The 25707-nt window shown below is 36.3% G+C and overlaps 1 protein-coding gene across 1 annotated transcript in view; it reads left to right on the top strand.

Annotated features, from left to right (window-relative positions):
* MALRD1 (MAM and LDL receptor class A domain containing 1) overlaps positions 1-25707 on the top strand; it is a 355452-nt gene that overhangs the window by 50485 nt on the left and 279260 nt on the right. Inside the window, exons 8-9 of the mRNA XM_072955135.1 lie at positions 3752-3928; positions 7084-7246. Of these exons, the coding sequence (XP_072811236.1) occupies positions 3752-3928; positions 7084-7246 (340 nt within the window). The remainder of the gene's footprint in view (positions 1-3751; positions 3929-7083; positions 7247-25707) is intronic.

The raw sequence follows: 25707 nt of genomic DNA, 5'->3' as shown, positions 1-25707 counted from the left end.
AGGAAGGCTACGTAGGGGTATAAGCAGAAAGAGAGCCCTCACCAAGAGCTCGGCCATGTTGGCCTCCCAGCATTGGACTTTGAGCCTCTAGAACTGTGAGAATTAAGTTGTTGAAGCCTCCCACTCTGTGGAGTTCTGTTCTAGCAGCCCAAGCTGATGGAGGTGGGCTTACTGTTCTAGGTAGATTTTACTGTTACAGCTGTTCACCATTTATACATTAAAAAAAAATAAAGGCTTTATCCATATACTGTACAGAGTCATTTCTAATACCACCTGTTGTGATTAGTCAACTGGAAAATAGCTGAGGAAACTTCTGGGAGCAGCAGAGGGCTATAGAGAAGGAAGGTGGGAGAGGTGGATTTACTTGAAGGATAGTTCATAAAAGCTAATGGAATTCCAGACAGAAAATAAAGAAAACAGAGGAGAAGCAATTTTCAAAGATGTAATGGCTAAGAATGAACAGAAGATATGATTTTAAGAAGACTACTGAACCTCATGCAAAGTATTATAAGAATAAATCCAGGTCTAGGCTTATGGAGATGAATCAGAAAAACAATGAAGAAAAGGGAAGATTATGTTAAAAATAGCTGGAGATTAAAATACAATTACAAAAGAACCACAGTGAGATCACTGACTTAGAAATAGCCATAATGGAAGATGGAAGACAGTTGAATATTATTCTCAAAGTTCTGAGAAATAATAACTGTTAGTCCGGATCAAAGCAAAACTCTTTCAGGAATGAGGGTGGAAAAAAGAACATTCAGAGGATAATATCCACAAACAAAGAGAAAATGATTTTTACTGCACCAGACTCTTAGCAAATGAACTATGCTAATATGAACATTAGAAGAAGACAGAATGATCCCAATGAGGGCTGCAATGCAAAGGGGAATGGACAGCAAAGAAAATGGCGGCAAACCCATGGATGGTTCTAGATATACCAGTGGATGCTGAATATGTGATGTGACCAGTGTATTTACACACTGCTGGGAGGTAAAGAAATTGATGCAAATTAGTTTGGAAAATTAGTTTGGCATTATCTAGTAAAGTTGAAGTTGTGCATGCTCTGTGACCAGGCAGTTCCACACATCAGGAGAAATGTACAAACAAAATAAACAAAACCTCTAAGAGAATAAACTCAAAAACCATCAATGGTAGAATCACTATGTGAATATATGTTATATATTCATGTAGTGAAATATTATACGGCAGTCAGCCTAACTGAACTTGACAAACATACATTAACATGGATGGATGAACGAACAGTGTTGAAAAAAATATCAAGTTGCTGGGAAACATTCAAGGATTCAAAACTCTTGGGCCAATAGAAGGGTTAATATTTGCCAGGGATTATGAGCAGGGAAGGATGGATAAGCAGAGCACAGGGGTTTTTACTACACTGCAACTATTCTGTGTGATGCTCTAGTGGTGGAAGCATGTCGTTATGTGTTTGTTAAAACTCAATAGAATATGAAGCCCCAACAGTGAACCCTAATATAAACTATGGAAAAGCAACAGTGGATGGTTGAGTTTGCAAGGAGAGCCTGAGCATGGGTACCTTGTCTCTTAGTTTCCTTTTTTTAAAAGTTGTTACACAATTTTTAGAGGTTATTTTCCACTTACAGTTATTAGAAAATACTGGCTCTATCTGCCTTGTTGTACCATTTGCAGCAACATGGATGAACTTGGAGAGTATTATGCCAAGTGAAATAAGTCAGAAAGACAAATACAGTATGATATCACTTGTATGTGGAATCTGAAAAATACAACTCACTAGTGAATAAAGCATAAAAGAAGTAGACTCACAGATACAGAGAACAAAGTAGCGGTTACCAGTGTGTGTGTGGCAGGGAGGGGCAATGCAGGGTGGAGGAATGGGGGGTACAGACTACTGGGGAGTTTCCTCATCTCTTTTTGGAGCCAGTTAGCCGAGGGAAGCCTGAGATGTGCTCAGCTCCTCCTGGCTGTAGTTCACAGTGGTAACCTTCTGTATGGAAGTTTCCAGCACAGGGTATGACTAAAGAGAGTCTGTTTATATCTGAGTTTCACACTTGGAAAGGTTACCTGGCTACAGATATAGCCCATCTTCTCCAGTATCAACTTCATCCATAAAAGGCTGAGACTTGGATCTACTACCTGCCATCCACTTCAGTCTTAGTTCTTTATCATTTCAAAACTGGAGCTAAGAAATACAGTGCTATTTAGTGGACTTTCCTCGAATTTCCAGCAGCACCCAAATTCCCAGTCCTCTAGACGCTGGGTATGCGATCTTGCTCTGGTCTTTGCTGTCCCCTCCAAGCCATCTCTGCTCTGGTTCATTAGTTGCCTGGAATTGAAGTAAGAGCTCAGCTGTTCCCTCTTCCCCATTTTGGAGCCACCTGTATTCATTTTCCACACTTACGCCTGATAAGCATTTCTCGAAGTGGAAATTTTATATCTTGGCGTTTCTCCACAACTTTTTGTATTTATTTCAGACTCCTAGTTGGTCCCACGTAGCTCTTTGTGTAACTGTCTCCTCTCTAGCCCTGAATCTAAAGACTCCATCCTGTGCATTCTTACTACACCCCAAGATACTCTTCTTGCCAAACTCTTACAGGTTTCCAAAGACCAACAAGAAAATAGATTTCTCTGCTTTCACATTAGACTGTTCTCATTGCCCCCCAAAGACTTTGTACCCTTCTTCATCTAGCCAGCAGCACATCATTTTTTTAACACTGAAAAATTAAACATTGCCATACCAGGATGTCTTCTGTCTCCCATCTGATACAGGCTTTTCCTGTGTTCTCTTATTCTGTTGTAAAATCTTGCATTTTTGTACATCTGTTCATTCATTTAGTCTGTCATCCATCCATCCATCCATTATCCTTCCATCCACCTGTGCATCTGTTTACTCACTTTGCAGTGTTAGAGTATCCACAATGTATCATGGTCTGTGAATTGTGTTGTGAATACAGGGATAAAAGGATAGGTGTCATTCTTGCTTCCATGGTGTTACAATCTCTATCATAAACTTACCCCGTGGAACTGTAATGAAAGAATTTCCTGACTGCCTTATTCACTCATCTTTAAACTATTTTCTGGAAGTTTTTGGCTTGAAATCCACTGCACCTGCCATGTACTTGACACAGGGATGTTAAAAATAAATGTTCATTGAATAGTTTACTATATATAAATAAATCAAATTCTGTACATTTCTTCTAAATTCTAATATCAGAAATTTTTTTTTCAGAAATTGTCATCTTAATTAAACACTTCTGGGTGAATACTTTTGGTTTGGGTCTATCATGTGACTTTGGATCTTGACTACGTGAGGATATGTGGACAAAGATGAGATGTTAGAGTCATGGTGGCAGTGGCAGAACAAAGTTTATTTACCTAGTGGCCTAGAAGGTCTAACCTGACCTAGACTTTGGGTCCTAGTGCCAGCACCTGAAAGTCCCTTAGTTCCCGCTGATCTTCCAAGCCCTGTCCTTGAGCCTCCCATTTATTCAGTGAGCTCTGAATACTTTTTCAGTAATTTCCATCTGCACTTTCACCTATTTTTATAATCAAAGAGATCCAGAGCCATTTGCCATTACTGAGACCATGAACCCCAACTTATATACTGACATAAAGAAGTTCAGCAGATTAGTTAATACTATCAAATATTCTTTACAAAGTTGAATGTGAAGCATACTTCGTAAAGCTTATTGTGTGAAATTGTTAAAGAAACGAAAAAATCTATAAAATGATACTTGTCTCTTAATTCAAGGTAATTTGCCAGTGGACCTGCCAACTCCACCAGAAACTTCAGTTCCAGTAACATTACCTCCACACAACTGTACAGACAGTGAATTTGTCTGCAGGTCTGATGGCCAGTGTGTTGGAAACATCCAGAAATGCGATTTTAGATATGACTGCCCTGACAAATCAGATGAATCATCCTGTGGTAAGTGACTTCCTAAATTTTTCATTAAATATAAATCAGATAATAAATTCCAGTGTCATATCAAGTAGCGTGGCCTACTGTCCTAGTTAGAAATTTTCAACCTGGCTTAGAGCAGTTTCTCTCTCTTTCTTTCTTTCTTTCTTTCTTCCTTCCTTTCTTTCTTTCTTTCTTTCTTTCTTTCTTTCTTTCTTTCTTTCTTCCTTCCTTCCTTCCTTCCTTCCTTCCTTCCTTCCTTCCTTCCTTCCTTCCTTCATTTCCTTGTTTCCTTCCTTCTTTCTTTCTTTCCTTTCCTTTCCTTTCTTTCCTGTCTTTCTGTCTTTCTTTCATTTTTAAATGGAGATCCTGGGGATGGAACCCAGGACCTGAAGCATGATAAGCCTATGTTCTACCACGGAGCTATACCCTCCCCCTGCAATTTATTAACATAAAAACTTTATATAGAGAATTATAGGAGAAGAATGAGCAATCATTCTTCTATCATGTCCAACAAGAGGTGTCTTTAAATTAATATTTTAGATTCAAAACACTAATTTTCATAGACTTGATTCCAGGGCTGTTATTTTCCAGCTCTTTCTTTCTTTCTTTCTTTCTTTCTTTCTTTCTTTCTTTCTTCTTTCTTTCTTTGTCTCTTTCTCTCTTTCTTATTGATGTATAGTTAGTTCACAATGTATCATTTTCTGGACTATTACTCAGCCATAAGAAAGAATAAAATAACACCATTTGCAGCAACATGGATGGACCTGGAAATCGTCATTCTAAGTGAAGTAAGCCAGAAAGAGAGAAAAATACCATATGATAGAATTCATATGTGGAATCTAAAAAAAGAAAAAAGACTAATGAACTTATCTACAGAACCAGCTCTTTTCTATTAGTCCCCTTGTTTGTCTCCTTAGAGAGGAAGCATAATACCCTCAAATTAGATGAAGTTGTGCCAATGTTGCCACTGTCAAGATGCACGTATAAAATAAATGCTATGTCAAATGTGCAGAGTTCATAAGAAACCAGTCCTAACACTCACGGGCCCTTCTGCAGCTGGGTATGATTGAAAGATGGTTTTCATTTATTGGCACTTGCCAATCTACAGTCTTCCTAAATGGATTAAGGCAGATTATTTAATTTAAAAATGAACTTCTCAGTCAAAGATACAAACTGAGGAGAAAAATGAATTTGTCTGAATAAGCAAAGATAAATGCTTACTATTTTTTCCCTTCCTTGCTCTATATTTAGTAGTGTATGAATTTACTGTAATATTTCCCAAGTGCCTTGATAATATTAAAGGTTTTGGAACTTGCAGATAATACAGTATATAGTGAAAGTCTTAATTTGTCTTATGTCAGCCTCTTCAAGGAGTTCTAAAACTTAAAAAAATCAAATAGAGTTTGTATTTATTCTTTTAACTCAGAAAAAATGTTCAGGAATATACAAATATGCAATAAATTAATCTAGACCAAAAAACTTATAAAATGAAAGCTGATTCACTCTGTGAGTGAGATGGGACAGCAACGAGCTCATGTTGGTCAGTAGCATATGCTGTGCATCACAGATGGAAGATAATATAATGGAAGATGTTGTGGTGTCCAGACTTCCTCGTGGGAAGACACTGCAATCCTCTTGTGATCCCACATAAGTCATGTTTATGCCTAATGAGTATCTTTAGTGAATAATGACTTCTTAGTTCAACTTTGAGATTTTAGTAATGTCATTTATGATTGGGTAGGAGGTTTTGGTAAGTCCTTTACATGTTTTGAATAAATGTCTACTATTAAATTATGTTAATATCATAGGGATATTTACTTATTTTGAATAAACATGGTTGAATTATTACTTTATATATTATATATATGTATATACATATTCATATATACTTCATAATTATAAAAAATTGTTTAATTTCTAAACAAATTATGTGATCATGCCACCTCCATCTCTGTCATCTCTTTGTAAGATGAACTTTTGTGATAAATCTGCCTGTCATCTACAGTCTTACATTTTCTAATTTTTTTTATTGTGGTAAGAACACAAGATAAGATCTATGCTATTCATAAGTTTTTAAGTATGCGGTACATTATTGTTGACTGTAGGTACAACGTTCCACAACAGATCTTAGTGCTTGACTGAAACTCTGTATTCTCTAATTTTTAAAAAAATCTGTAACTTTTATCTTTGTCAATGATACGAAGAACAGGAATCTAGTGAATCCTAAATCTCTTCACAAGAGGAGTATAATTATCTGATCAATGTTAATATAAAAGATGTAATAACACCCCAGAATGTCATGATTAAAAATCACTTTTTTTTGGATGGAGTGTTTCTTTCTCAAATTCTACTTTAAATCATGAACCCAAGTTTCTAAATGGTGGCAGTGGTTTGCCTGCGCCATCACGGCTTATGCCATTTAAAAGCTGGAGTGCACACCAGGCAGGCATTCCATGGTATACACAAAAACTAATTGAATTGAATCTTCTATTCAGGTAGTAGGGAATTTAAGACAGACAGACAGACACATGAACACATTCAGAGGGAGAGGGAGTGAGGGAGGAAGGAGGAAAGACAGAGAGTGTTTGTTTTCACACATAATCTACGTGTTTAAAAAAATCACTGGACTTTTAATTTTGTTTGATATTAGAATGCAGTCATTACAAACATACAGAAAACTTTTAAGGAAAGAGGTCCAATGTAAAAGTTGTGCATCTTATAGCTTTGAACTTAAGTAGTTTAGAATTTGCAATAGCCCTCCCAGAGGCTGAGCTGAAGTTTAGCATGGTAGTGATACTATGAAAAAAAAGCGGACTTAATCAGAGCTTGGAGGTCGTATAAGGGATGCAAATGTTGTATCAGGAGAGACTGGCAAGGTTTAAATGGCTGCTTGAGGAGCTAATTGAAGTATCTCCTCCTTACGAAAGCAGATTCTTTAGTATGTGCACTTCCACATTTCAGTTACTGTCGCTTATTTGAATCTAATACACCTCGATTATCTTTAAAACCCTTCTAGGGATTACATAGACCATTTGCTTAATTATTTTACTTACGCTTTAAAGTTATATTTTAATTAAAAAAACCCGAGAGTAAGAAAGTGCTGATGCAGGTGGAAATCACCATGTATTGACACATTGATTGTGACGAGCGCATCCTGTCTCTGTTCCGTTCTATTCAAGCGATGGAAGTTTGCAGCTTTGAAAAAAGAAACCTGTGTAAATGGTACCAGCCAGTCTCTGAAAATTTAATGGAAAATTCAAACATATTCAGGTGGGGACTCGGTAATGGATTCAGTATTCATCACGGGGAGGAAAACCACAGGCCATCAGTGGACCATACAACGTAAGTGACCACATATTTGGAACATGTCTCTTAGGAACCATGTATTAACCACTTCCCAAACTCCTGCCACATCGCCTTCCCCTGCGCTTGTGCTGTTATAGAGATGGATGTTTCGGTTACAGAATAAGTGGGCTAAGTCTATTCTTTCATACAAAATGGAAAAAAAATCAGTTAAAAAGGTAATGGATACTCTTGTAAAAGTCATAGAGACTAGAGACACGCATGAGTAAGTAACGGAAAATAATGTGTAATATCATCACTCACCGAAGCACTGTTGGGGGTGAGGGTGTAGCTCAGTGGTAGATGCGTGCCGAGCATGTCTGAGGTCCTGGGTTCAATCCCCGGTACCTCCATTAAAAAATGAATAACCGAATTACCCTCCCTCCAAAAAAAGGTGAAAAAATAATAAATAAAACATAAACTAAAATTAAAAACATAAAATAGTTGGAAAAACACTGTTAATGTGTTGTTTTCAAATTATCCATCCATTCACTGCATCCCCTTCAAATTTCTTTATTCTCCTTTTCTTCCTTTTCGAGATTCTCCTCCACCACCTTGCCCCTTTTCCTCTTTCTCCAGTCTTTGCTCTTTATCATCATTTTGGTCTTTCCTTTCAGGCTTTAATAACTCCCACCTTTCCCCTGTTTTGTAGTCCACAAATAAATTGAATGCTCACTGCCTACAAGAGCCCATTCTTCCTTTTTCCTTTCAATGATATAAGGGACTGTTACTAAAGACAACAAAGGAATCCCCCTTTATATTACAGAGAATCTTTTCATAACCTGTGTGCCTTCACTCCTCTGCGCATAGCTTCATGTCCCCCAGCTTCTGTGGTTGCTGCTTCAAAGAAAACTACAGGTGTGCCCGCTGGCCGCTCCATCATTGCCTTGGCCAACCTGACCTTGCGGTCAAGGGGACCACAGTATCTTGGGTGTACAATGATTTTCTTTTCCTGGGCTGACTTTTTCACCCTGGTTTTCTGAGCTCTCTTTTGTTTTTGTTTTTGTTCTGTTAAAATGCTTCCAGTTTTAGCATCATTTATTTTAAACAGTAGCAGCCAGGTTGCCCCAAGTATATGCAATAGCAGGTATGAACGCTGCTTTGTTTTGATCACATTTGACAGATGGCCATTACATTTTGTAATTTCGGTGGGCAGAATTTCTTTTCACTGCTTCCAACATAAAGCAAAGGATCATTTCAGAAAGTTTCTTTGGCTCATGCAGATAAGTCAGCCTTCATTCATAATCTGTATTCCTGTAAAGAAAAGGGCAGACCTGAATCTCACTTCTAACTGGGAAAGGGATAAACAGAAATACAGCGACATATTATAAGCACAGTAACATAATTGGGTTTTAACTTGTTTGTCTCGTCCCCCAACCCATCACTGCCTCCCGTGGACTGCAGGTTCCCTGAGGGATTGCAGGAACTCTGATTCCCATTTAGTGCATTTTTTCTAAGGTTCGGTGTATATTAAGTCTCAATAATTATTTGAGTGAATTAGTTGATGATTAGGATCCATATATTTATGCTTTATAATTCAAGTCTACAAGGCACAAAATTAAATATGTTTTGAATAGGAATGCTTACAAGTCAGATACTGTTTAATGGATGTGTTCTCCGTGACCGTGAATCGCGGGGGAGGGGGTGGTCCCTAAGCCTCCATCTTTTCTAGCCGTCCTCTCCCCTTGTCTCTGGTTCCTTCTTCAGCCAAGGGAGGTTTGACATTTTCTACTTTGTGGTAAGAAATAGCTCTTACGCATCCTGTATCCTGCTCCATGGCTTATAGTAGAACTCCAAGCTCCGTTTTCCAAATTCTATTTTTTTAAATTTAAAGGGAAGCTTTTCTCATTTACAAAATGCTTTACTCTCTCAGCTGTCTGGCTGTAGACATTTATGGCCAGGTTTTTAAGACTCACAGTGTTTGAGTTTTCAAGATCAGTTTTGAACATGGCAGAGCTCTTCACATTCCACGATCCCACTTCTCTCCAGGGCAAAGATTGCTTCTGGCTTAGGTTGGTAAAGATCATTCATAAGCAAGTGCGAAAGGGGAAAAAAAAGCACGTTAATATATTTCAAAATATTCTCTCACTTCATACACCTAATGAAGCAATAAAGTCTAGAAAGGTGATGGTGGGGTAGGAATACGTAGGGAAGTTTTCAGTATATAGTTGAGTCTTCAGTAAGGTCTTAACTTGTGTTTTTCATCACGGCAATGTAATGGTAAAAAAAAAAGCTAAGCGAAGTGCTATTCCAAGTGACATTCTACTGCTTTGGGTTTACATGTTAACCGACTAATCTTTGTACCTAAGGATCTAAAGTGAACTCTGTGGTCTAAAATAAGGGTTACATCTTTATTGTTCACTTAACTGTTTGTTTGTGGGAGAGTAACAGCATTCCATACATCTGGTTCCTTCACCATTTGGATGTGAATTAGAAATGCTTGGATCATTGAATCAGGATGTTTGGATCACCTAATTTCTTAGCTTTGTAGCTAATTCAAATTTAAATATGTTTAGCATATTGAAGATTTGAAAGTGCTGTGTAATGATTCCTCCCATTTTATAATTTCAGAAGATCTCAGAATCCTGTACTCTGAGCTCCATATTTAGTTCACTGTAGCCCAGGCAATTTTACCATAGTACGTAAATGGGTAAATTGGTTCATAGCTAAGTACCATAAATTTTATGATCATTGTTATCTCATAGGAGAGCCTTTGTTTTACCCAGTTAATTCATTTTCACTGCTGGAAGCCAAGGAGAACAAAGTTTTGAGTCTGACCCTCAAATCCATTTTGTTTGACTACAGTGAATGCCCATCTATTGGTTAAATAGGTTTAACATTAAGATTTCTTAGGCGTCTGAGATCATCCCCTCAAGCAAGATTAAGTCTTCCCCCTTTATCGTTCATGTGGGTCGATGCCTAGGGGAGGACTTAAGCACATTCTAGTTTAGTGGTTTCTCCCTGTGCCCCAGAAGCTTTAGAGAAGTTTTCCAAAGTGTGGATAAAGAACCTCTGAAATGTTGGTTTGTATATTAATATTCAACATGTAACAAATTTAAATGAAGATTCTGACACTTGGATTAGAATCTTGGGAATAGAGCTGGGGATCTGTATTTTTACTGTACTTCCTAGCTGGTTCTCGAACGTCATTCTCAGGAGCCCTCCATGGCAGGAAGTGGGGAAGGTATTGCAAAAAGTCAGAAGGGGGCTTTCGTAATTTCTAATTCCAGTTTTGATCAAAGCAGATTTATTTCTTTGTAAATCTGGTGACTAATTAAAAAAAACTAGTACAAAATATTTTAGGAAAAAACAAGAAACAAAAAATATTCTAAGATGATTTTATTCAAAAATAAAATAAAGTGTTTATGTTATAAAGTATTATAATTGGGAAATCATTTGGAATCAAACTCTTTACCCTGCGTCAATCCCAAAGGCATGTCATTTCAAGGCACCCTCTTCATCGCCTCATTCATTGTATGGTACCCAACATTTTTTCTCACAATGTTGTGCTTGTGTGTTCTCTTCCCTACCTCTGATCAAGATGATCCGTCTTTGTTTTGAAGCAAAACCAAACATGCCGATTTCATGTTCATCTGGAAAAGATGGATACTTTTAAATATTTTGCATCTTATGATTTGCTTTCAGATTATTGAGGAACTGTCGAACTATTATGACCCATCTCATTCAAAATACAGATTAGATGGAACCCAGTTGCTTAAGTGTGTTGCTTGTTTTTAAAGCAGAAGTACTTTTTCTTAGGTTTTTCTTTTTCTTCCATAAAACCGATAATTGTCTTTCAAGTGGAAATTAGTTACGGTCCCACTGTTGCAGATACACCTACATATCTTTATATGCATTTTTACAGGCTTGACATCATTATAAACCAAATGCCACATAAATAATGCAAGCTGTCTCTGTGACATAACTGTGCAGATCATAATGTATCTTAAGTGCTAGATATAGATGTGGCTAAAGGCTTCAGGAAAACTGAAACTATTTTAATGTTTTCTGCAGTAACAGTTTTCAAAGCTTTAGTTTCTTAGACATTAAATGCCACAATGACTGCCTTCTCAGAATGGATACTTAATAGGCCAATTTAGATGCCTTAACACTCTCCCAGCGTAATTTCTAAGATATCCAGTTTTATAAATCTAGAATAATGGTTAAATGCCTGGCTTTAGAAACAGTTTTGCTGAAAGAAAAATGCAAATGGGCAAAATCCAAATTAACTGTTGTAATTTTAACTGTTCTAATACTTGTGGGAAGTAGCGTTTCTGGCAGCATTTTCACAGAACTAAATATAAAGCATAATTGTACCTCTATAACACGAGAAAAATCACTTTCATTTTAGACTGACCTTGAATTAAGCATCTGCTCTTTATGCTTTTATATATAGCAATAGTTAATTTTAACCAAGTGAATTAAATTGCTTTCATTCTAATTTTATTTCAGTGTATTTTAGCTTCATAATAATTTAAAAAATTAACTACCATTAATTAAAAATTAAAATTAAAAATTTCAAGTGGCTTGAAAACATGGAATTTAAGAGAAATCTATGTTGAAAATAATACTTGTAAACCATAATTAACATATATACCATGCTTAGGTAGTATATTTACTATGCAGGGTAACATTTTAAGGATACATTTATAATAATGGTTTATGATTTTATGTTACGTTACCAAAGATCACTATTTAATAAAATAATATGGTTACAGTTGCATTCAAAAGTTAAACATTCATTTTTAGTATATAATTTTAAAATACGCTTTTCCTGTAACCACATTAAGATGAAATAAATTTATTTGTGTTCCAACCCCAAATTGAAGTGACAGAAAATCTGGAGGAAAAAATATGGTAACTAAGTAAAGATAAATTTTAGGATTGGCTTTCCTGTTTCTGTGAGTAATGCCTTTGGACTTTTGATGGGGGCTGTAGTGACTCTGTAGATTGCTTTGGGTAGTAAGGGCGTTTTAACAGTACTGATTCTTTCAATCCATAAGCGTGGCTGTGCTCGCCTTGAGGAGGGTTAGTTGGTTCAAAGTCAAACTACTTCTGTTCCCCCTTCAAATATGTTTTTTCAAGGTTTTTGTGATCCAGGGTGGTGCTGCAGCTTCACCCTTGGTTTTGGGATTCCCACAAGGACATCTTTTCTATGGATATTTAATAGTTGGGTGTTCTCCAAAGGGAACTGGAAAAGAACCATCTCTCCCACCATCTTGTCGTTACTCCCTCATTTTGTTATTCTCAGAAAAGCCTCCGCTCCTCCAAGTTTACGTAAACTTTACTTACATTTTCTACTGTGCTTAAGTTTTTTCGGTGTTTTTACAGTTGTGTCTTTAATTCACCTGACAGTTTATTTCAGCGAATGTTATGATTTTAAAAAATTCCTTTTTCTTAATAAGGAATCCGTTTATTTAATGCTTTTCAGTGCATGCAATCTGGTTTAATTAAAGACCCTTTGTCGCCGAATGATGCATCGCTCTAGGTGAGGGCGTCTCCACGCTGATCCCGGTCTTTTTATCAGTCAAAGACAAAGCTCTGTCCCTGTCATGTGGAGCTAGAGATCTGCTTTTATGTTGTTACTTCATTCAGTTATGTACCCGCTTGCACGTGTGTTCACCCAGCACTGAATCCATGGGACTCCCTTCATCCAGCCTGTCTTAATAGCCCGCCGTGATCTGGGCATCTCTCCCTTCAGGCACAACCCGTTATCTCCATCTTGGAGAGTTAACCCTGCCAAGTTCAAGAGCTGACTTTTCTCTCAGGACTTGAAAACTGAATGAAGCCAATGTAGGGATTTATCCTCATGAGTATTTAATATGACTCACAGCGTAACTCTTCTTTGATGCTTCTCTGACTCTGACTTGGTACCTTGTTTTTGAGGAGTGTTGTCAGCCTTTGGCACCCCATATTCTTTTTCTTTTTTTTTTTTAACATTTTTTATTGATTTATAATCATTTTACAATGTTGTGTCAAATTCCAGTGTAGAGCACAATTTTTCAGTATACATGAACATATATATATTCATTGTCACATTTTTTTTCTCTGTGAGCTACCATAGATCTTGTGTATATTTCCCTGTGGCACCCCATTTTCTTTAGGTTTGGGTTTTTTGGTTTTTCCATCCAGGCTACTACCGACTGGGCAGTAGTGCCCTTGAACCCTGGCCTGTGGTCAGCACTCTCTAATTCCTGCTAAAATCAGTTCTGATTTAGGAACCCAGGTCTTTGCCTAGAGGCAGCAATGTAAAGCAGTGTTTCAGTGCCTGTATTTCCTATAGCTGCTGTAAGGAATTGTCATAAAATTAGTGTCTTTAAGCAAAAGAAAGAAATTTTCTACCAATTCTGGAAGCTAAAGTCTGAAATCAGTATCCCTGGGCAAAAATCAAGATACTGGCATGGCCACTCCCCCAACAGAGGCTCTAGAGGAGAATTTGTTCTTTGCTTCTTCTAATTCCTGGTGGCTACCAGTGTTCTTTGGTTGGTGGCCACATCACTCCGCTCTCTGCCTCCATGGTCGCACAGCCTCCTCTTCTTTGGTCTGTGCCAAATTTCCCTCTGCCTCACTCCCAGAAAGACACTTGTGACTGCATTTAGGATCCATGCAGATAATCCAGGATAATGGCCCAAATCAAGACGGTCAGTTTAATCACATCCACATAGCCTTTGCCATGTAAAGTAACAGATTTTTGCAGTTTCCAGGGATTAGGACCTGCTGTCTTTGGGGACCATCATTTAGTTTAAGTTCTGAAGTCAAATAACACTATATTTAACTCTGATCTGGTATTCATTGGCTGTGTAGGTTTAGGTGATTGTGTAAGCTTTCTGCATTTCAGTTTCTTCATCTGGAAAAAATGTCATAAGAATACATATCTCCTATGGTTATTGTCAACCAGTGATCAAAGTAGATATTTCATAATGCAACACATGCTAGCCTTATGCTGTGATAGAAGATTGGGAGGATATATTGGATCAAACTGCAGAGAGCCTGAAGTGCTGTTCTAAGGAGCCTAATGTTGGTGGAGGGGTGAGGGGTGGGGGAGTTAGGGCACACAGGGGCCATTTCAGGTTCTTTGTGCAAATGAGCCAGAAGGTGATAGATGTGCATTGAGCATTAATTCTGATATCTGTGTATACAGACAGGATTGAGAAAGAAAGAAAGATAGCTGGAAGTAACAAAATTAGTTGCAGATTATTGAAGGAGTTTTATTGACATGAACTAGAGAGAAACAGTATTTCTGTAAAGACCTGTATGTCTTCCCTGGACCACAAGTTCAGGAGGGCAGCAGCAATGCCATTTTGCTTATTATGGGTGATGAGTGATTGCCTCTCTAGGGTACCCAAGAAATATTTTCTGCTCCCTTTGTGACACATTCCAGCCCCAGTGCACCATGAATTACCATCAAGCATAAGGGGAAGAGGGTGGGTCTCTAAAATGACACAGAGAAATTCACAAAAATAAAGGATGCTGCTTAGAAAAGATGCAAACAAGTTATCACTCTAGAAAACGTAAAAGTAACTTGTTTCTGAGTTTGGCATCCTATCTTTGATGGCAGTGGAAAGTAGTGTGAAAAAATATTATGGGCAGAATATGTGTAGGAAATAATGTTATAGATCCCCAAAGCAATGCCATTATATTAAGGTTTAAGGGCACTGAGTGTTTATATTGAAATTAAGTCAAATGAGAACCTTGGTTAGAAGTTGATAGTGATAGTGTAGAACAAGTTTTTGTTTTTTTGGCTGCGATCGAGATGCCAGGCAGGAAATAGGATAATTTTAGCTTTTCTAAACATTCCTAGAATGTTTGTCAAGGAAACTATAACTGCAGGTGGAGGGTAGGAGTGGTTGAGACGGAAAGAGAGAACCTTCCTTCTGACTTCAGGGTTATAATTTATTTCAGTAACACCCTGTAGCTATCCCCACTTTCCAGATACTTAGCATTAACTCCACCAATTGAGTTTTCCACGTATACCCATCTGGGTTTATTATCTTTCTCAGCTAGGTTGTGAGTCTCATTCATTAGAACCCAGTTGCCTTAATATTTTTGATTTTGTGTCTTTCCTAAATCCTAGCACTAAGAACAGTGCTTTGAAAATGCTTCTTTTGAGTTTACTTGATTAAGGGGCTTTCTGTTTACCTAAATTCATCTCTGACTGTAATCTGCATTCACACTTCTTAGATAATTTTATTCTAATGGAGACATTTCTTCATCTGCACCTGCTTGATTTAGTTCAACTTTCAGTTTGACGTTTTAAACTTCATTATAAACATCATTAGTTTAGTTTAATATTTTCAGTCACCTAGGATTACTGCAAAAATGAGTTTTTAAATTTCTGTCCACTTAAAAGAAATTTACTGAATTGAATTTAAACTTTCCTCTGGACTTTGAGATCCTGCAATAAATTGAACAAAAGTTACCAAAGTCTACATGAGGCTTAATAGAAAAACTATCATGAGCTTTAATAGAGCAAAAAACGAAAGCTCTGTCATGTCCTACATTTGTTGTGGATTCATTCAGTAGACGTAAAAATATGAGGATGGAGGAGAGTGCATTTTCTTTTTGGCGTGAAGGGTTTTGCTTAAATGTGATGCTTCTGTTTGCATGTTAAAAAAAAGATACTTATTTACAGGATGATATGACTTTAATGCAGCCATTCAGATATATCTGGCATTAAGAACATAAATTACTCCTGAGAGTTTATATGATATTCAAGTTCACCCATAAACTATGGACAAAGGTGGTTCTTATTTAGCAGTCCTATCTGGCACAGACCTTTTCTCCAAAGAATTATTTGCATTGATCTTACAAAGTCTGTCTTTTAGAGCTGCGGTCGTAATGAAGTTCAAAATAATTCCTTAATCTCATGGGTTTTTTTTCCAGTAAATTTGCAGTTTAGAACAAAGTTCCTTCAAGTTCTTCCTGACATCCCTATCCATGAAGAGTGGTTTTGCCTTAGTCATCAACGGGGGACGATCAGACCAAAAATAGCTTATTAAAAACTAGTTCACAACAATGTTTGCTTGTATTTTTGTTCTGTATTAATGGCCAAATAGCCAAAGGCTGGAAGCTTGAGGGGTGACATAAGAATATAGAATAACTATTTTTCTTTTCATACTCAAGTGAATTCATACAATCTCTCTCTATAGATTGGCTCCATAGTGTTCATTTTAAAAGTATCTGCCAATATATTTTAAATGTATTTATTTAAAAAAAAAAGCATAGTTTTGTGCCTAATAGGTACTTAATGCCAGTGTGCTCACCAATTCATAGGCAATGTATTGGCTAATGGAAAGAAGTTATGTCAGCTCAGTGATATCTTCTTTAAATCACTTTTCTCTAGAAAATTTGATTTATCATTAATAAATTTTCAACAGAATAAAAAATGACATCTAATTTTATACTTAAAACCTACCGTTATTTTGTTATTTCAAAGAATATCTAAATAAGTAAGTGGAGGCTGTGTGCATGAATAAGGGGGAAATGCCAAGTTTATAAATTCATAAATTCTGACATTTATGTGGTATGTGTTCCTCAGCACATCCTCTTTGACTGCACAAAACGAACAGGGAGGTCTGATAAATGAGCAGTTGTAGGTTTTTCATACAGTGAAGCATCTTAGAAAGGAAAGCAATACTAATTGAGTGTTGATTACATGCTAGGCGTTACGTGAATGCCATTCATACATAGTCACATTAAGTCCTCCCAGTGAACTTTCGAGGCTTGAGTAATTATCCCTGTTCTACGTGTCAGCAAACCAAGGTTTAACGATGTTGAGCAGCCTTCCTTCGTGCACACTGTTTAGTCAGCCTGAGAGCTAGAAACTTGGAATCAAAATCTCACAGATGCTCAAATCTCTGCTCTTAAACCCTATCCTGCATCTTTTTGTGAATCTCCGTTGCTTAAAAATCAAGCATCTGACACGATTTGATTGCGGTTTTGCACAGCAGGAGATGAAAAAGCAAAACTGGTACTCTATAAATAATTCTTAAAAAAAGAGAAAGAAAAGAAAGAGTGGAAGAAGGGTGAAGTGTGAGTGATGGCAACCTGGAGAGAGAACAGTAATCAAGGCATGTCCAGCGTCCAAACCCATTTTTGTCTGCCTTTTTTCTTAATGTCCAGAACCCAAATGTGATTGATGTAAGCCAGCCAGGGTGACCTCATTTTGCTTTGCTGGGACTTGTTTCAGTCCAGTGGTTCTCAAGCACGCACCAGAGTCGTCTGGAGAGCTTGTTAAAACACAGGGATCTTGGGCTCACTCCAGAATTTCTGAGTGACTAGGTCTGGGGTAGAACCTGAGTATTTACATCTTTAACAAGTTCCCAGCTGCTGCTGCTCCTGCTGCTGGTCTGGGACCCACACTCTGAAGACCCATTTGTTTAGTCCAGCTCTGATTCTTAAAATTGACAGCACGTTGAAATTACCAGGAGACCCAGTTAAAACATACTGATACCCAGGTCTTACACAGCTAACCCAAAACATAACTGTCAGGGACTATTTCTTACCCTGTTTCTTATACAAGAATGTCTCCAAAAATGAGTTTCTAACTTTGATTATTTTCCACCTTTATCAACATTCAACTGTCGCATTGAGAAATATGGACCATCAAGAGTGTGTATATATGTTCCCTGTGACTATAAGAAATCATTGATGTCAAAGGGGTAATGCAATCACTTTGGCTTTGTGTTTTCTTTTTAACATTTTTTTATTGAGTTATAGTCATTTTACAATGTTGTGTCAAATTCCAATGTAGAGCACAATTTTTCAGTTATACATGAACATACATATATTCATTGTCACTTTTTTTTTTGCTGTGAGCTACCACAAGATCTTGTATATATTTCCCTGTGCAATACAGTAAAATCTTGTTTATCTTTTCTACATTTTGAAATCCCAGTCTGTCCCTTCCCACCCCCCGCCCCCTTGGCAACAAGTTTGTATTCTATGTCTATGAGTCTGTTTCTGTTTTGTATATATATTTTTAATTCCACATATGAGTGATCTCACATGGTGTTTTTCTTTCTCTTTCTGCCTTACTTCACTTAGATTGACATTCTTCAGGGACATCCATGTTGCTGCAAATGGCGTTATGTTGTCAGTTTTTATGGCTGAGTAGTATTCCATTGTATAAATATACCTCTTCTTCTTTATCCAGTCACTGGCTTTGTGTTTCCTTGAGGCTCCAAATTGTATGGCTGTTCATCCTTCCCTGTTCATATTGGCACACAGAACTCTTAGAATCAAAATTTTGATCCAATGTTACTGCCTCTGTGAAACATACAGAATGCATTTTGTGATCTAGACTCCGTTTAGTGTCTGAACTCTTCTTTTGTTCTTCCTTTACATCTATGGTAAGAACAAAATAAATACATATTTATTTGTATATGTGTGTATCTTTTAGTTTATAATGTTATGCTGTATCATGTATTTTTGTGACTAGAAGTACATTTTGAGAACAAGGTGAGATTTAAAACATAATAAAAATTAAATTAAGGAAATGTAAGCAATGTTAATGATCTTATTAAAAATGCATTAGTTCTATGAACTTTGTTTTCATTGGAATAATTAATTATTTACTTATAATTGTTTTCATTTTTATAAAGTAATTCCATTTTCCTCATTATTATTCAGCATAAAATAAACAGAGTTCTTAACTTTCTATAATCATAAGGTTAAAAGAGATTATATATACATGATTGTTTTAGGCAACTAAAATATTTAGATATTTTATTTATGGCATTACAGTATAAGTAATAGAGATTCTGGGATAATAAGGTTTAGGTTCAGATTCTAGATTTTTAAAACTGTATCATCATTGTTTTCAGATTTGTCTCTATATATCTGGTCAAATTTTATAAGAATGTAGTGACTTCATACAGAGAATCATAAATGTATACACTGTCTTCATAACATCATTTATGTTCCCTATGAAGTTTTACTTTTGAAGACATGTTATAATGCAATTTGAGAGATTTTTGCATATAGTTATGAGAAATACTTTATGCAAGTAACAGAAGGAGATACAAGGAATTTATTTTATTTATTTATTTAAAAAATTATTTGGAGATGCAAGGATTTTAAAATTTAGGAATACAGTTAAGAAAACATTTTAAAACTAGGTATCATTTAAAACAGACCATGAAGAAGATACAGTGTTATTTGGGCACAGAGGAAGGAGGCTTAATAGTGCAAAAAGAAAAGCATTGTGAGAACTATAATTTTTTGAGCTGGCTTTAAAGAGCTGCACAGAAATTCACCAAGCAGAGATAAAATAGCAGCTATACCCATCATGGTGCTGTAATAAACTTAGTAACCCAGAGTAAATGATTGGCAGGGAAATGTTTGGTTTCCAAATTCAGTGCCTTCCTGGCTGGAAGAGTGATGTTACCAAAAACAGAAATGAAGATCTCATGAGAAGGAGATGATTTGCAAGAAAACAGATAAGAAAGACAAGAAAGAAAATGATAACTGAGATGAAACATTCTACTTTACTGAGAAATGTAGAGTGTCATCAAGACTGTGTGTGTATGTAGTGGTGGTGGTGGAGGGTCACTGTGACTGTTGGAAATCACTGATGCCAAAGGAGTGATGCAATGAGTCAGTTAGTGAGAGAAGAACGTGACTCTTGAACCTCGAAGAGTATCTTCTTTGGGTGTGGTGGGACCAGATAAGGGAAAGAAAAGTACCCAGTATCTTGCAAAGAGACCGAGCTGCTTTGGCAGCATGGGTAGCTGAGAAGTTAAGAAGTACAGTTACTCCCATGCTTGAATTGCAATGATTTGCTGCTAGACATTTGCCTTCCAGAAGTAAATATTACCTTCTCTGGAGGAAAATGCTATCTACAGCCTCAAATGATCTGTTTATTTCTAGGCACAATGTGTAAAAACACGTTACACCTAGAATTCAGTACTCAACAGGAAAAAATCTTCAAAGATGAAGACAAAATAAAGATATTCATTTCCTTAACTTGGTCTTACCATGCGTTTTTTGGTTTGGTTTTGTTTCCAACTGTATTGAGATATAAGTGACAGGTAACATTGTATAAGCTTAAGTTGTATGGAGTAATGGATGTCATGATTCTTTGTGGGTATATATTGCAAAATTGACTACCAGAGTAAGGTTAGTTAATGCATAATCATTAAGATCTTTTATTGTCTGGCTCAGGCTCCTTGTTTTAGCCTCATCATCATTAGCACACTCTGCCGTTCATCCAACAAATCTATTTATTCTCCAAATGTGACTCTGTTTTATGCCTTGGTACTTTCATTCAACAATCTCCATGCCATCCTTTCAAACTTAGATGAAAGTCAGTTCTTCTGGGAAACTGTCCCTGGTCCCTCTCTCCAGTCTAATCCAAATCATCCTTCTTTGGGTATTAGCTGTATTATAGCATATGGCCCAAGTACCATCAATACTAATTTATTTGTCTCACTCCTAAATAATACTATAAGTATCTCAAGGGAAAGCGTGCTGATAGTTTAATTTAGTCAACAACATTGTACCAAGTGACTATGAGAAAAGAGGGATGATGAAAAGATAAGACAGCGAAATTGAAACATTCACTATTTGGACCAAAGGAGGAGTCCTTAAAAGGTAAAGAGAAGCTGAAAGCAAAGCCAGAGGAGATTGGTGACAATAATAACATTTGGAGGATAAAATTAGTTCTCTTTTCTAAGCTGCAGTAGACAGAATTTTAGTGGTTTTATGGATTATTTCCCGATACGTTCTTAACTCATATGCACAGATATATTACTTTTATTAACTTTGGATATATTTTATCTGAGATGTATGCAGTTTCTTGTAAAAGAGAGGAAAGACACAGAAAAATATCTTGAGCTAGAATTTCTTTGGGGAAAGCACTAGCTTTAAAATGAAATTTTCTCATATTCTCTTTAAAGTAGGGATCTACATTTCCTGCCAAGGGTTACTTTTCAGTCTCTTTTAAATTAAATATAAAGTTTTCTAGCCAAACACAATTAGACTGTTGGCTAGGATGTCGTGAACTCAAAATAGTATTCTTGGAAAGCTTTTAGGGAGCTAATTAGAAAATGTGGATTTAAAAAACTAAATGATTTTTATTTTGTATTTTTAAATTATTAAATTTAGTAATTCTATTTTTATCTACAAAATTTCTGAAACATAAATATGAACATCCAATAGTTCTAATCCATAGAATCAGCCTATTTCAAAGCTCAATGTGAAAGCAAAGACCATGTGAAGCTTTTTATGGAGTGGAAAAATCTGCTCCTAAATTATCCTGGCCTCGACCCATTCGCTGTGCATGTTCAAATCAGAAAAGATGTCCCTTTTAACAGTGCTTAACTGTTACAGCTTGTACATTTCCATCTCATTACCACCATTGCCTTGCTTTAGATTCCAGTTGTGACCGTCTGTATTCACATTATCAGAACAACTGAGCACCAGCCACAAGACACTGTGGTGGTGTTTGTTTATTTACATTTTCAAATACTTCTAACATGAACTGCCTTTTTTGTATATTTGGAATTTAGATTGCCCTTTCCATCACTGACTAGTGATAACTGTAAATAACTGGTCACAGCGACTGCTGATGAGCAGGGCTGTAGCAAAATACAAAGGTCAGAGAATGATAATTCATGATCGTCCTTAACAGAGTATACAAGGCATTAAAGCACTGAGGTTGAACTCTGGTGGCAACGTGCAGGGAAGAAACGGCACAATGTGAATCCCCGCTTACAAGTGTGGTTGTGAGGATGTTAAGAACCAAATCCAAATTATGTGCTCTCTCAACAAATGCACCGACCTGTGGGTCGGCCCTCTGTGTAACACGGGAGAGTAGGTACTTTTAGACATCATAGCTGTTCCTAACTCATTCTTTATTACTAATTTAATCTTTAGTTTAATATAGTGTGGCTTTTTTTTTTTAAGTTGTGCAAAGGCAGACATGTTTCATCTCAAGGCACCATAGCTTTTATTATCTTGCAAAGTATTCAAATACAGGAGTCATTTAAATTTGGAGCAGAGGACACCTGCTCAATGTTTTTCAGACCCTGGTCATGTTGAAGGAGTAAGAGTGTGACTGGAAAACCTGACTCATTTGCATACTCGTGAGTGTCCCTTACATCCGGCAAGCCTATTGCGTGTTACTGTAGATGCCTTGTACGTTTCATTGCCCCTCTGCACCAGCAGGCTTATGCTGATTTTTGATTATAGAGAAAGCCAAGCTGCTTTTTAAAGGAAGGTATCTCCGAGAAGTTCTCTCTCCATTACAGTTACTGCTTTATTGAGACCAAGTGCTATACTTCAGCCCACTTTCATTGCTCCTCTGACTTTCAATTCCTATACTCCTACAAGCAAATTAACTGGCCAATAGATAGAAAGGTGGCTTGAGCATAGCTGGGCTTCTCAATCTTTTTCATGACATGGAACCTGTAGGAAATGATAGTATTGGTAAGATACACTGGGTAAGTTAGAGGGAATTTGAGGGTGTATTTTTATATAGGATGTTTAAGATAAAAAGTCTTTATATTTTCTTTATATAATTATGGTAAGAGAAATAAAACAAAGTATTGGAAGATATTAAATACTGGGTTTGAATAGTGCTAATGCTTTTTTTTTTTTGCCTCCAAAGGTAGTAAGATCTTTAATTTGCTTCCTATTAAAATAAATCTTTTTTGCATTTTTAAATGATAAAATATATGTAATATAAAATGTTTTGTATACATAACAAGCATTTCTTTCTCCCATTCTTGACAACACTTATTTTCTCTTTTGTTTGTTTTGATAGTGGCCATCCTATGGGTGTGAAGTGATACCACATTGTGTTTTTGATTTGCATTTCCCTAATGATGGTGACATTGACCATCTTTTTATGTGCTGATTGGTAATATGAATATCTGTTCAAGTCCTTGGATCACCTCGAATCGGGCTTTTGTTTTTTTTGTTGTTGTTGAGTTATAGGAGTTCTTTATATATTCTTGATATTAACCTGTTATCAGTGTATGATTTGCAAATATATTGTCAGGTTCTATGAGTTGACTTTTCACTCTGTTGATAGTGTCTGTTGATGCAAGAAAGCCTTAGCTTTGATGCAGTCCAGCTTACCTCTTTTTTCCTTTGTTGCCTTTGTTCTTGGTGTTCTGTCCAAGAAATAGTTGCCAAATCCACGGTCACGAGGCTTTTCCCCTAGGCCGCCTTCTGACAGTTTCAAAGCTCTTATGTTTACGGCTTTGATTTTGTTTAAGTTAATATTTGCATATGATACAAGGGAAAGATGCAACTTCGCTGTTTTGCAAATGGGTATCTTACTGATCTTTTGCCTGCTGTATGTGTTCATTTCTGATAAAGGGCTTTTGAAGTCTCTAACAATGATAGTGGGTTCATTTATTTCTCTTCTCATTTCTGTTAGTTTTTGCCTCACATAGTTGGATGCTCTGTTGATAGGCTCATCTATATTGAGGATTTTTATGTTTTCTTGGACTACTGAATACCTTATCGTTATGTAATACCTTCTTTATCCCTGATAACTTTCTTTACTTTGATGTCTGTTCTGTCTGGAGCAAGTGAAATTTTTATTCACAAACACATGTGAATAAATTCTTCCGTTAATATGAGTCATTTCTGATAATTATGATGCATTTTTTAAATTTAAACAATTATTTTAAAATTCTCAAAAATTTAAGTTATTCTCATTTGTTTTGAAAGCCAGGTCAAAAAATTTGATTAGGATGTATTTATCTAGTGAGCCTCGAAAACAATAATTAGTATTTTTCATTTCCTCCCTTAATAATTACTTAGCGAGTACTTACAGTGTGCCAGACTGGTGTGTGTGTGTGTGTGTGTGTGTGTGTGTGTGTGTGTGTGTGTGTGTGTGTGTGTGGTTTTTATATTGATCAAGTACATTAGGGATGTGTGAGTTTTAATAATAAAAAAAGAATATAATGGGCAATTCATTGCATAACTTTTGAAGAACTTTTTACATCAAATTCTCTGTGTTTGTGTGTGTGTGTGTGTGTGTGTTTGTGTTTAAATGGTACCCGTGAGGTTGTGCCTTACGTTTCTTAAATATACTTGACTAAGATTTTCAACCTGTACCTCTCCCAACCATTTTCTTCTTCTTTTCTTTCACTAAAACGTAGGTTCTACTTTCTACATATTACATAATGGGAAATGAGGTGTTGTGATAACAACTGTCAAAAACTCTTTAATCTCATAGTCATTTTCTGTAGAGTGTTCATTTTAGGAAGAAGAATAGAGCTTGAGTATCTATTTTTCTAGGTATTCTTTTTGGATTAGCATCTTGATTTAGTAACTTGGAATTGTAAATACTGTTTTAACTGTTTAGTGTAAGTGGTTTTGAGCATGGGGCCTCAAAATTTAGCACGTACCAGAATAAGCTGAGAATTTTGTTAAACAGATTGCTGAGTTCTGCCCCCAGAGTTCCTGATTCATCAAGTCTGAGACAGGGCCCAAAAGGTGACATTTTAAACAAGTTTCCGGGTGACACTGGTATTGATGGTTCAGATGCCATACTTAGAAGACAACTAATTTAGAGTATAAAATATGGGAGATGGATCTAAGTCCAGTCCTGGCTTCAGTATTTACCAAGGGAATCACCATTGGCAAATCATTTAATTTTAGTTATCCCAGGTGTGAAGTAGTAATGTCTGATCCTACCTTCTTAGGTTTGTGGGGAACACCAAATAGCAAACTATTACTTAATACTCCCAAATTTAAAAGCGTACTGATTTAAAGAAAAACTCCAATATTTTATACTTCTCAGAAGGTATTTATCTACTGATTCTTTGGCCTCATAAAGATACTTATTTTAAGGAGCCTTCTCAATTTATATTTTGGAGTTAGATGATCAAAAAAATACAGCTACTCTGTGTAATATCTTAGCGTTTTAAATGTATCAGTTGTTTTTAAAACATGTTTCTACTTGCCTCACAAAGAGTTATTCTCCAGTGAATGTCATACAATATTGAAACAGGAAACGTGGATGCTCCTAATTAAAATTGTTGGCTGTAACACCTTTGTTATTGAATTTTGAGTTGGTAAAACCTCCAGGTGGTTATTTAAAATTTCAACAAGTGTTGTTTCTTAGTTCATTTTTGTTTCATAAGCCTAGGAAAGAGAAATCCAAAAGCAGTCCTTTTTGTAAGTCCTTTTTTAAAGGTGAGATGCCTTGCATTTGTAAAGGAGAATTTTGGTATGGAAAAGCAGATGTCTACTGCTTTCATTTAGCAACAGATTCAGGAAATATTTACTGAGTACCAGAGTTTAAGCCCCTTTGCAAGGTGTTTTAGATACTGTAATAAATAAGTATATGCATTGATATGTTTATGATCTAGTGGGCATATAGCTTCATATTCTTTGAATTAAAATTGATATGAAAAATGCATCTAAAGTGTTACATATAAAATGCTAGGGAATTCTTAGGTGAGGGAGTCATTTTGAATCAAGGAATTTTGAGTCTGGGA

The sequence above is a fragment of the Vicugna pacos genome, chromosome 35, assembly GCF_048564905.1.
Source record: "Vicugna pacos chromosome 35, VicPac4, whole genome shotgun sequence".
NCBI classification, from domain to species: Eukaryota; Metazoa; Chordata; class Mammalia; order Artiodactyla; family Camelidae; genus Vicugna; species Vicugna pacos.
This window is presented reverse-complemented; position numbering and strand designations above follow the sequence as displayed.